General features: G+C 43.6%; 1 protein-coding gene across 38 annotated transcripts in view; it reads left to right on the top strand.

The window, feature by feature from the left end:
• LOC138491680 (von Willebrand factor A domain-containing protein 5A-like) overlaps nt 1-13,544 on the top strand; it is a 925,839-nt gene that overhangs the window by 176,086 nt on the left and 736,209 nt on the right. For all 38 annotated transcript variants that reach the window (XM_069618327.1, XM_069618326.1, XM_069618336.1 and 35 more), the window contains 3 exons: nt 497-669; nt 10,122-10,236; nt 10,461-10,630. In XM_069618327.1, the coding sequence (XP_069474428.1) occupies nt 497-669; nt 10,122-10,236; nt 10,461-10,630 (458 nt within the window). The remainder of the gene's footprint in view (nt 1-496; nt 670-10,121; nt 10,237-10,460; nt 10,631-13,544) is intronic.

Here is a 13,544-nt window from a genome sequence, read left to right as displayed (position 1 = left end):
CTGACAATGTCTTGCCCAGCTTTCATTTTCAACCGGGTGTAGAAGAAACCTTGTCATGCAAGTTAGGCAGCTAAATCTTTACCATTGCACTTCCGACCAGAAGTGTTGGCTTCTCTTCTTTCTTCTCCATCTGCCCATCCAGTTGTGAATACATTTTTTCAGGGCTAGGTGCAGAACCAACCTGAACATAAATACCAGCAACAGAAAATATGTAACAAAAAATGTTTTTCACAGGAAAGATTAATTGTGGGCTTAAAACACCAAAAACTAAAGACATACCCATAAACCAGGCAGCCTTTATAGTCAGTCAATGCCAAATGAATTCAATTCTCTCCCAAACTGGTTATGTCAAATTTTATGTGTCTCAAAGTTGACTGGGCTCAATGCTGGTGGATTTACTCTGAAGATCTAACACTAATTACTAATTTAAATTGGCTAACATGAACATATTCTTCGCTAATTTATGTCTCACTTTGTCAAATTCTCCCATATACAGATGTTGGAGCAGAGAGTGTCACTGCTCATCTTCCTCGACTGCCGTCAGGACTACTTCCTTATACCCTTAAGCTGTCAACGACAATAGTATCACCCTATGGTATCGACCGTGTGCAGTCAAACTGTGGACTGAGCCCCTTGAATTATCTTAAGGAGGATAAGACATCTGCCCAGGTGAACAATTGCTGCAAAGCTCAACGCTTAAATCACTTATAATTATGGAAATATCCATCTAGCAAACAAGGACCAGGCATGCATTTGAGTATTGTAATTATTTTGGTTCCACTGGCGTAAGGTTTGGATGACAGGCTTTGTAGTTCAATACACAGCCCTTGAAATGTGAACTGAAGTTTGATGAGTCCTCTTACACCCTATCACAGACGGCAGTAAAGGTAATTTCCTCATTGCCGAATTGTGATATCCTTCCCACCTTAACAATAGTTTATTGGCCTTTAATGTTTACAATAGTATTGTTTTTCTCTGTTAGGTAGTATGAGAAACCTGAGGGTGTTCTCACTTGTAGACCCTGGGGATCCTTTGTTCAGGTGGCCAGGGGAGGGCCATCGCGCTTGGATCCCAACGCTGTGGCTGGACAAACAAGGGAGGATCACCTGGGCAGGGGGTTCTTGGGGATTGCGGGAGGAACACCCTCTGGAGAGACATGATATTCCCGCTTTTTCGACACACCTACACCCAACCTTTCATCCTTTTTTTATAGATTATTGCAAGTCTTGTCCCTTTGCCCCTCCCCAATTCCAACAGGTACCAACACCAAAGCGAGGCGTAGGAGGACCAGGAAAAGGAGAACAAACATAGCACCCCATATTTTACAACAACAAGATCGTTACCCTTCTCCTGATAATATTTGTCCTCCTTTTCCTATCCCCACTCAGGAATACTACAACTCCCATTATTCCTCCCCACGGTTTTTCCCCAAAACCACTGGGACGAGGAAGAGGCAGACTGGAGATATGAAGATGACCTATAGGAATCAATGTGTCATAAATTCCTATGGGCGGTCTCCACTTTGTCCTGTTAACAAGGACATGCAGTGTCAGGCTGGGCTGGGAAACCACTCTCACTTTATTCTGGTTAACTCTCCCAGGCAGTATAAAAGGTGGAGCACAAACAAACACTTTGAGTGATCTGGGGATGTTAGAGGAAGCACAGAGGCCGGGAGTGAAGAACCAAAGCTGGAGGAACACTGGAAGGCCTGCCAAATTACTGAGCCTGTGAGTACAGTGAAGGCTGCAGTATGGCGAGGGAGCTCTGAGTCCAGGGAGCCAAACCAGGGGCAGCTGGGTTTACCTGGCAGTGCCCAAGCCAGAGCTCCTCCCCTGGGCCAGACAGGAAAGCCCAGGCCTTTGGGGGGCAGGTGGTGAGACCCTGTCCTCAGGAAACATCCCATTTACAACCTTGCAGCTTTCAAAACCAACCAAAGTGTTTTTTTAGGGGAGCTGGCGAAGTGGGAGCAAAATAAAAACATTGCATTGTGAGGCTTGAAGTCCAAAGACTTTTTTTTGGTTTAACTTTTGAGCAAGACGGTGCACAAGAAGGATCAGTTCCTCCAGGGCTATGACGAACCAGGTGAAGGAGAGCGACATACCGAGGGGTTGAACCAAAGGGGCAGGAAGCCAGAGACCCCCTGGCAAGAGATCGTAATTACCGAAAGGCCTTGAGCATTGCACACGACAGCCCAGCTGGAAGGGAGGAAGAGTCTTCCGAGTGCTACAAAGTTACCAGCCACCCTCCTGAGTGAACTGCAGAGTTGGGGAGGCGCAGAAGCGGCAGTAGTAACAACCTTGACTCCTACATCAAAGGCACGAAAGGCAGAAAGCATCTTAACACGACCGGTGCATGGGTGGAAGCAAAGAAAGCCCGGTCTGTGTTTAATTGAAATTCTTGCAACAGTATCTGAGGAATCAAGGTTACCCGTGCGCTTATAAGCTGCAAGAGAAAGTGACTCCATTGGTAAGAACTGTGACTACAAAATACAAAGTAGCAGGGTGGTCTGGTGAAGTGAGTTTGCCCAATCGAAAGTCTCTGAAATGTTTTAAAGCTGTAGAGGCAGCGGGAAGCGAGAGAAAAAAAGTAACCAAAAAAAGAAAGAAAAGTTTGAAAGGCTTGATCTAGGAGCAATTGATATGAAAGCAAATCATGCGTAGCAAGTACGTTTTCCAAGAGACATTGAAACTGAAGGAAAATATGTAAAGTGGAAGTAAAGAAAGAAAGGAGGGTCAAAGTGGTCATGTGGAGGTGAGAGCAAAAATCCTCCCAGTTTCAAAAGTCTTCGACGGCTGAAATGCAAAGAGGGTCAGAACCCAGGTGAAGGAGACCCATGTGAGAAGTGAAAGTTAAAGGTTGGCGCCCCCTTGAGGGGAAGCTATAGTGTTGAATGTGAAGAAAGCTTGCGGGAAGGGAACCCCACCAAGGAGAAAAGGCTTGAGCCCGATTGAGGCAAACCTATAGTGAACTGCAACCAAATACTATACATCGAAAGTTTTTTCTTGAAACGGTGTAAAAGCTTGAAGGGTTACCTGGACTTGGGTGATGGGAATGCAGGAGGTTAAACTGTGAACTTGTGACTCAGACTTGAAGGGCTAAGAAGGCTCTGGAGGGCAAACTGTGTTTGCAAGCCAAAGTGTGTTCATCCATCAAGTGTTCTATCTAACCCTCTGGGTACAAGAATTAATACTGATTTATACTGCTATTCTGAAATTTCATTTCACCACTGATTTTTCCTTTTTTAGCTACATATCCCTATGTCACATTAGTTTGTATTAGAGTAAGATCGGGCATTCGGTTTTTGTTAATATAGGCCTTTATTGTTTGACTGGGACTGTGTATTTATTATTCAATGGTCGAGATTACTCCCATTTTAGTAATGGGGACAGACAGGAATTTTTCCAACCCCCTTGAATCTAACAATAAAGGTTTTGGAAATGTGCAACTCTTGTGTCAGTGTCTACTTGTGAGTGATGCCATGCCTCCCTTACAGTAGAGAAAAGATTAAACATACATGTTTGTAAAGATGAAGTGAAGGCACAGGTGCTTCTGCACCTGAATGCAGTCAGTATTTTGAGATAATTGAATTAGGCAAGTGGAGTTATCCGTGTATTGGTTTTCCCAATCCCTTGCTCAAATTCTGTACTAGCATTGCTGGCCGCATGATGTGAGCATGGACACAGAATTAATGATCATCATTACAGTCTTTGTGTTCAATAACACCCCCTATACACTATACATACTTCTAAAAACACTATCATGTAAAAGACTACATTTAATCAAATCATCCAAAATTTCATTTCAGATTCACAAAGTTAATGCAAAACAATTGTTCACTACATTTAAACAAACCAACATTGTTACATAGCAGATCCACAGACTAAATACAAAAACATGTGTCCTATAATTTCATCTAAATACAAATAATCCTTATTAAAATTCCATACACAATTGTTAATAGAGAGAACATTCCCTATGGTCAATTCCTCAGAATTAGAATGAATTGCACCTTAATAGGGGAATTTTATAAGCATGCTGACATTCTAAAATTAAGACTACTAATGAGGGTTTACCCTAAGAACATGTTGAATATGTCACTGAAAAGAGCAAGATGGAGAGATCGAGAATTCCTTTTGTCTCATCAAGAGAAAACAGAATAATTAGTCTGTGTTACCACATATTGTGGAAATAGTCAAGCAATCCAGAGGTTAAGAGTAATTGGAGAATTTCAGAGACTATTGACGATAACTTCATCCTCTGCCTTCAAAGAATGGTAATTATTTAAAAGACTCAATAGTGAGATACCTAACGACAAATAAACATCAAAGGGACGGTTGTTTAAGATCATTATTAAATCTGCCTTTAATCAAAGGTAACTTTCCGTGTGATTCATGTACTTCATGTCATTTTTCTAAAAAACTGAAATCGTTTGAACACATGGGAAGAATTTGCTATTTAAAAGATCATACACCTGCACTTCAAAGAATGTGATGTATTTGATTATGTGTCCATATAACAGAATTTATATAGGAATGACATCATTTATTATAAAATAGCAGAACATAGATCCAACATCTGCAGAAAAAATGTACAAGCACTATTGGTTCAGCATTTTATGCACTTTGCACGCTGTGTAAACAATCTCACATGGTGGGCTATTGAGAAACTTAGTGCAACTACTAATTTGGAAACTACATTTTTGAGAAGAGAACAAGAGTGTATATATAGATTGGGAGCCCACAAGTATGAGGGGCTTAATCGACAGATTGAATGGCCCTTACTATGAGTTGGTAATATATGAGATGTGGTTTGTTAAATTGCAATCAGCCTATTATTTCCTTTAGCTCGAGGAAGAGGCGACATTTAGCGGTATAGTTGTTGAAGCTGACTCGAGGGAGATCGCATGCAAGGGACTCACACTAACATGTAGCGTGGTATATGTGAAAAAGCTATATCACGTGATAAATAGTTTGAGCGCAGGATAATTTTCTTTTAAAAAGAACCGTACAGCAGAGGAAATAATGCTGGTACGCGTTTACGACGTATGCCACTCTATAAGAGATTGGCCTTTTTTCAAATATGTTTTGGAAGCACTGGATGTATACAAGCACTTAGTGGATAATAAAGTGCTGCTGAAGAAAGAGATCTGAGGGCTACATATGGTTGGGTTAATGAAAATAAATAAGTAGTTTATATTTAGACATAGACTGTACAAAAGCTATAGTTAGTTTTGGCTTTTCATCTTTGTTTTTTAGATTGAAAGGATGCAGGGAATATAATGTTTTCAGCACACATTTTTGAATATGAAGACAGATTTTGAGCATGAAGAGACTCACTATTGATGAGTACATGTATGACATAGTAACCATTTACACTGGACAGGGGGCAATTGTGTGTCACAATTCAGAAAGGCATTCTTAATGTAACTTTGTATGTCTTGTTTTGTGGGACATTACAATTTGGAATTTGGTTCTATTGAGAAATAATCTTCTCTCATTTAACAGTAAGGTAGTCATTTATAGTATATGGGAGTTTGGAAGTGGTAAACATATTTTGGAATATGTCATTTCATATCAAGCTTTTTTTGTGTTTTGATTTACAAATGAGAGATCTCCACCATGAAGATGTGGCCATACACCTATAGGGCTTAGGCATCAAAAGTAGTTAGAGGATGTATAAAGGATGAAATAGAATAGAAATATGTAGAACAATAAACAGAAGTGTTGATGCAAAATTACTCTAAAATAATGTTGAGGAGTTATACTGCTTGTTATCAATTGAGAATGGAATTTTAACAATGATGAATTTGTATTTAGGGGAAATTATAGGAAATTATTTGTATTTGGTCTGTGGGTGTGTTATGTAACTGTGTGTGTTTGTTTAAATGTAGGGAACATTGTTTTTGTATTAACGTTGTGAGTCTAAAATGTAATTTGGGTGATTTGATTAAATGTAGTCTTTTACATAACATGGATTGCTAGGGATGGGTGCTTTTAGAAATATATACAGTGAATAGAAGACATTATTGAACACAAACACTGTTATGGTTATCATATGGTACATTGCCGTAAGTAATTAAGTTATAAATTATATTAATCATTTTTGATTCATCCCGAGTTATGGTTTTGTTTTATTTTATAGATGTTACTACGGGTACATATCGGAATATATACGTTTTTTCTTGTTTAACAGATAAGTTAGGTACAGTGGACTCAGTGAGAAGGTATTTTTAGCATTCAATTGGTTTGAACAATTTCCATTATGAAAACGATTTGATATGCACTTCTAATTGAGGTTCGGTTTTGCTTGGTCAAGTATATGCTTTAGAATCTTGTCTATTTCTTTTAGAATATGTTGGGAATGGCAATCAGGAACCCTCTTTATGAAGAGGTTGTTTCAGCATTAATAAGCATTTAATCGATTTTTGGAATTTCTGGTGTTGCACCAAGGACTAGGAAATAAGATATCAAGTGATTCACTTTTGGGATTAAAAAAGGAACATTTAAGGACAAAAATGCATGGACATTTACTGAAGGAATACTTAAGGGCCAATATAATGCCGGCAGGTTAGCAAGTTAAGAAGGAGCCATGTTTATTTCTAAAAAATTCTGTCGCTGGTGGGAGCCCACAGTTAATAATTGCCATTTCCAGCACTGCCATCATCCAAACAGAGTCTTCTACGGTTTGACAGTGATGTTTAATCAGCAAGTGCTCAAAACTATAATATGCGAGTCCCACACGCAGCTAGTCAGTACGGGCAGGAGGAGGGCGTGAAAGGGTGGTCTCTGGATACCAGCAGAGCACACAAGATGAGAGGTTATATCTGACCGGCTGAGAATTTGGTAAAACCCCGATCTGAAAGCTACATGAGCGACAATAATAATAATGAGTGCAAACAGGAAGCGCAAGGAAGTCAACAGCTAGGCATGCATCATTGACCGATTCCTAGGGCGGTACGCTGTGTTTGGGCGCAACCCTTTTGGCACAGCACCATGGGCTCAGGTCCCATTTATGCGCACCCTGTTGGCCCCAGTCAGCAGGGCACCAGGACCCGCATTCCTGGATATTGACATTTACTTAAATATATTGCCTGCCGAAGCACCAAAAAATGCAGTGCTTTGGATGACAGTATATTTAAGCAAACACTATCCGCTCAGCAGATGGAGCTGTTATACTGAATGCTCCATGACCAAATAGTTTTATATGTCTCACAAACATGACAAGTGGGACACAGCAACCTATTTGTGAATGGACCATTCACTCACAGTGTAGCTCCATGTACTGAGTGGCTAGCGTTTGCTTAAATATACTGTCATCCATAGCACTGCATTTTTCTGTGCTTCGGTTGACAATGGCAATCTTCAATATCCCGGTGTGTAGGTCACTGTGCCCTGCTGGACTCTGCCAACAGGGTGCGCCTAAAAGAGACCTCCGCCCAATGTCTTACGCCAAAACGGGTGGTGTCGAAATGTCCGGCTTCATTCCCCAGATGCTCAGTAGCTGACCCAGAGCTCAGGGAGTGCAAGATTCCCAGCCTGGCATAGCAGAGCTGTTCTCCCTCCAGCATAGAGGGTCACATTTAAAACCCTTAGGCAGTGAAACACAAAAGCCTCTAAATACATAATTGTGCACTAGATAAAAACACTCCCATATGAAAATATATCCAGTCAGTGAACAGAATGTAAAATGTAACTTATTTGGCTAAAAGCAGCAAACAAAGAATTTACAAGCCTGAAAACCCCCGAACCAAGGATAGTCTCACATCACCATTTCACACTGAAAGGTGCCAGACTGTCACTGCATACAGGGGGATAGAGACTCGCTTCGTCTCTTCCTTCTTCCCCCGATTGTTCTACCTCCCAGTGCTTTCACACAGTCTAATGAACATAGACTTCATAGGGGGTTCAGGGAACATTTTCTCAGTATAGGTGGGAATATACTGCTATACTCTGACAGCCTACTCCCAAGTAAGGCACCACACTGTCTCACTATGAACTAAAACAAAGCCTTGCATGATATGGCAGGGAACAAACTCATTTTCTGACATAAAAGTGCTAGGCTTTTTCAATTGAGTTTGACATCTCCACCATTCCCTGTCCTTCAGTTACCTACAGCATTCATCTTTGTCCACAGTCTATTCTTATCTCAGCCACTCTTGGCTCAGGCTTGGTGGCAGAGTTTGACCTGCGTTACAGTGTATATGTCAGGAAGGGCCTGAGGGTAGGGGCGTGCCCACTAAGCTAAAGGGAGAAAGGCACACAAGAAGCTGGACTACAAGGAGTCCTGTAAACAGGAGAGGATAGGCAACAGATGCTGTGAACAAAAAGGGGCAGTGAATACAAAGATACAAACACTCTGGGTTCCCTCTTGGGGTGTACGCAGAATGGGGAAAGAGTGTTCCCCAGACCTTTGGAAACTCCAGCCTTCTGCACAGATTGCTATTACAGGGGCCCACTCTGAATGCTCATGGCTGGGATCACCAGCAGTGGGTGTCTGTACCTGAACCCTAAGGCACAAACAAGGTAACAGTACTCACAAGACTGAAGCATGTACAGGTCCAGCAGGAACCGAACAATGACTGCTTCCTGAAACAGGAACCAGTACACTGTAAACAATGGCACGAAGTACAACACTGAAACGCGACAAGGGAAGGGGCAGAGATTGCCTGCTGGAGTCCAACAGTCAAACTCTGTACATAGGATTTACATAAAACACAAGTGAAGACAAGAACAGAAATATGGAGGGAAAAGGAAGTCAAAGAGAGCAAGGTTCAGAACAGAGAACCGGAAGAAAGGAAGGGCAGAAACCTAGTATCTAAATGCAGGGAATGGCGACCGGAAACTGTACACAGGAATCAAGAACAGTAACTCAGGGCTGGAAAGACAAGAGAAGGCTAGCAGAGGGAAATTAAGGAAACAGTATAACCGAAGTGAAAAACCAAAGGGGAGGACTGAAGACTCAATGAAGACAAGAACAGGAATCATGAACAGAGGGCTACAGGCAAGGGAGAGACCAAGGGAGCAGTAGCCAGGAAACAGAGGGCTTTAAATAAGAAAGGGAGCAAGGGGGATTTAGCCAAGGAACAGATGGCTGCAAACAAGGAAGAGAGCAAGGGAGCTGTAGCCAGGGAACAGAGGGCTGCAAACAAGGAAGCGGGGCTGCAGTATGGAAGACACAGAGGTACAGGCAAAAGGTAGGGGAGAGAGGACTGAGAAGAAGGGCAGCAAGGCAGGAAGCACAGAGCTCTGGAACAAGAGCAGGAACTGGAAGCCACAGGACACAGCAAATATCCAAGGAACAGGGCAACAAAGGGCTGGTAGAAAGCTCAATGCAAGAGGCCTGTGCTCCTGCAGGCAGCTGCTTAAATACTGAGCTGCCCTGTACTGAAGTAGGCTAATTAGCAGCACCTGGATCAGCACTCCTGAATGTAATTGGCCTCCGCCCTCTCTAGTCCTGGGAAAGCGAAAGCTGCACTGTTCTCTAAGGCTTCTGGGGATTGTAGTGCTGGAACTGCTGTATAGGAATAACCAGGAAATGGGAACCGCCACAAGGTGCATCATGGGACATGTAGCTTGTAAAAGTAAATACGAAAGTTCCAAAGCCTTGTAAATGGAAATTAAAGACAATAATATGAATAGGTGTTGTTCAGGGAGTATTACGGAAACAATTGAGTCCCAAATAGTCCACGATGGGTGCCAATTGGTGTGCCAGTGGCACAATCGTGACAGTATAACAATACCCGGACAAATAAGTCACCAAACTTCCTCCTGAGCCCCTCAGTCATACCAACTTCGAAATCTCCAGCTCTGCCACTAAAACCAAACCCAACTATCACAGCACTTAAGAACACATCCCCTTTCTCTTTTTTGCAGACCCATGCCCTACCCAACAGCACTGACGTGCAATCATGCTATCACAAAACATTCCTTCCAGTGTTTGTACACTCCGCAGACAGCACTCCACTCCACGGACAAGCCTAGGTGCTTTAAATCTTCTACGGTGGCAGTGAGGCACAGCAGAACAGCCTATTAATATCATCTGACATAACATTCACACTTATCATTTAACCCTACCTGTATTTTCTTCCTTCTAAGCCTTATAATGCTTCTGTTTTTCACCAGGTATCTCTTGCGGAAGAACACAAGTTTGACAGAGATGTGGAGCTCTTGATTTATTACAACGAAGTGAACAAACCCAGTGTCATAGTGGAAGCAGGGCTTCCAAGTGCGCTTCCAGGTTGGCCAATTAAATGCCCCATTGTCATAATAGCCCATCTTCATACCCCATGTTCTCCCCGTGCCTCCTAAATCTTCCTTATGTGTTTTTGTCCTACCTTTGTGTCTTTTCTCTTACTTCACCTTTCAGGCCCTACTTTCTATCTCCACTCTTTCATCAATTTCTATCTATCTATAATCCACAGCAGCTTCTTTTTAAAACAATTGTTCCTCTGTTTCTGGAAGGGTCCCTGATGGCAGATGCGACCGTGATGCTAAATATTTACCCCAACTTCCCGGAGAGCCAAGAACATTCCACCTGTGGGGAATTCATCTTCGTTATGGACCGCTCTGGAAGCATGACCTCGTGCATGAACAGCGACCCTAGCTCACCACGGCGCATTGACAGTGCAAAGGTGAGATGCTTGCCCTCTTTTGCTTGCCTTTTTCCATCTGGCAAGACAGGGTTCTAATTTGTGATGAATATGTACAAATGGGGTTCAGTTTGTGAGGTGTCTTTCTCGTTGGAATATTAGCATATGATGTCCCACTGTGGGGTTTGTGTGGATACAGCAAGATGGATACCATTCTGCATGCAGTAGTCAACTGGAGAATTGTTATAATATTGTTTCATATGGCATTAATGGGCTTTGTGAACGTAGCTGCAGGCATTGCTAAATGACATACTTAAACTATGCTGCTGAAAGTACAACCCTTAGCCTCTGTGAGATCTGAAAAGCGTGAGATGAAAGTCTGGCCTACAAGAAAAAGGCTCATATGCAGTTCCTTTGAAAGCCTTGCCAATGAAGCTTGAGGTGTGCCTCTATGAGATATCATTACTACAGGTTTAATCTATTTGTTTCATAAACTATCTGATGACCAAATATGGCCTATTGGGGCTGAAAACTATCAGCCAAAACCTGTTTGGAAAATCAAAATCTCTGAAGTGCATGCTTGCAAAGCGAAGAACGAGGCATTGTATGCCCTAGCTTGCCCCATTGCAGAGCTGCACAGAATCTTCTCAATGCATTGCTGCAGAGGGACAGCTCTTTCCCTTGCAGCAAATGTCCTAACGTGGTGATGGCAAAGAGACTGTGCACAAAAAGGTGCATGGGCCCTATCTCACAAATATTGATGAAGATGACTATGCACTAATGCTTTATACAGCTATGAAAGAAGCGGTGCGCGACCAGCAGACCCCTTTCCCTGCTTTCATTTTTACACCATGCAGGCATTGTTACCCTGACTTTTTAATTGTTAGGGGCTAAATCCCATAATCTGTCTATTTTATTCTTAAAATGCTCTAAAATGGCAATTTGTAGGTCAAATCCTAAAAGAATTGTCATCAACTGTGAAACTACTAGGGAAGGAGCGGACAGAAGTCCTAAATGTGGTGTCTGTGTCTTTAAGAAGACACACACGGTGGAGTGATGTAACTCCACCGCATGTGGTTAATAAAAGGGGCACGTCACGTGCACGCCAGATCACCTGTGGAGCACAGACAAGCAGCAGCTTGTCGTGTCTGCTCTGTTGGCTTGGGGGGGGCTTGCGGCACGACGCTGGGCCTGAGAGAGCTTCAGGCCAAGATACAACATTGGCGAGGAGGAGGAGGAGCAGCGGTGAGTTCAAAGCATGTCGGCAGCATCAAACGTTTGTCTCACGCCATGGGATCAGGACCTGTGACGCGCCCGGGTGGCCATTTTGTTGCAATGTGGTGAGGTGGGTTGCGACTCCGATGGGAGTGCTTGTGTGCCTCCCACACACACATTTTTGGAATCCTAACTTGGGGGGGGGGGGGTAAAGCAATATTCACGAGGATGATGAAAACATGAAAACATCTTTTTCATCTCAAGTGTAAATGTACTGAAATTGAAGGCCCAACGACAGCCAAAGTGCACTGTGTAAGTGTACGGCTCGCCGGTGCCAGTTTTGGTGGACACTGATGCCTCTGTAAATCTGATGGCCGAAGTGCACTATGAAGCAATGATTACGTCCGTGGGTCTGCATCAGCCTAAAGCCTGCATTTTTACATTCGGAGAACAACCTATTCCTCTCGTGGGGGCTTTCGTTGCAAAAGTTGAGCATGGCGGCAGTTCAAACAAAGCACATTTCTATGTCACAAATGTGAGCCACAACACCTTGTTGAGCTGTGTGGCCACAGAAGCCTTAGGAACTGGTAGCTTTGCCTACAGAGTGTATGTTGAAGGTGTGCAGAACGTTCTCTGGACGTTTGAGAAACTCTTTGAAGGGGATTGGCCAGATGGTTGGCGAGCCGGTGAGGCTTCACATAGATGAGTCAATCCAGCCAGTGGCACTGAAACACCAAAGGATTCCATTTCACCTGTGAAAGCTGGTGGACCAGAAACTGGAAAACCTAGTAAGGTTAGACATTAATGAAAAAGTGCACGATCCAGCGCCCTGGTTGTCCCCCATAGTAGTCATCCGCAAAGGGAAGCAGCCTGGCTCAGTCAGGATCTGCGTCGACATGAGGCTACCGAACAAGGCCATTAAGAGGGAGAGGCACCTCACACCGACGATAGACAACATCATCGCAGAGTTACAGGGTTTGAATTTCTTCTCCAAACGCAAGCGGGATACCACCAGGTCATAGTACACCCCGACTCTAGATATATTACGATGTTCACCATGCACCGTGGACTGTATCGGTACAAACCCCTGAGCTTCAGGGTGTCATCGGCAGCCAAAGTATTACAAAATCTAATACACGGAGCCCTGCTGGACTTGGATGGAGTCCTGAACATTAGTGACGACATCCTGGTGTTCGCCAAATCAGAAACATGTCACGCCTCGTGAAGACCCTTGAGCACATCCATTTGGTGGGCCTGACATTACACAAGGAGAAAAGCGAGTTCCTGCGAACAAGCATTGAATTCTTTGGGTTTGTCTTCAAGGAGGGCTGGTGTGTCACCAGACCCCAGGAAAGACAAAGACATGATGGAGGCGAAGTCCACAGAAAATGTGACGGAGGTCGGCAGCTTCCTGGGCATGGTCACGTAATGTGGCCAGTTCATTAAAAACCTGGCCACAAGATCTGAACCCCTGAGCAGCCTCACCCAAGAGGACTCCACTTGGCAATGGGGCCCTCTTGAACAGGCAGCATTCGAGGACGTGAAGGGAGCGCTCACAGCCGATGACACCATGGCATTTTATTACCCCTCTTTGCCATCAGAGGTGGAGGTGGACGCCAGCCCGTTCGGACGTGGAGAAGACCTGCCCATAGCGTATGCCAGTCGAGCGCTGACGGATACCAAGCAACGGTACTCCCAGATAGAGCATGAGGCTCTGGCAGTACTGCGGGGGAGCCAGCAC

Source organism: Ambystoma mexicanum, chromosome 10, assembly GCF_040938575.1.
Source record: "Ambystoma mexicanum isolate Mex_15411 chromosome 10, UKY_AmexF1_1, whole genome shotgun sequence".
NCBI classification, from domain to species: Eukaryota; Metazoa; Chordata; class Amphibia; order Caudata; family Ambystomatidae; genus Ambystoma; species Ambystoma mexicanum.
This window is presented reverse-complemented; position numbering and strand designations above follow the sequence as displayed.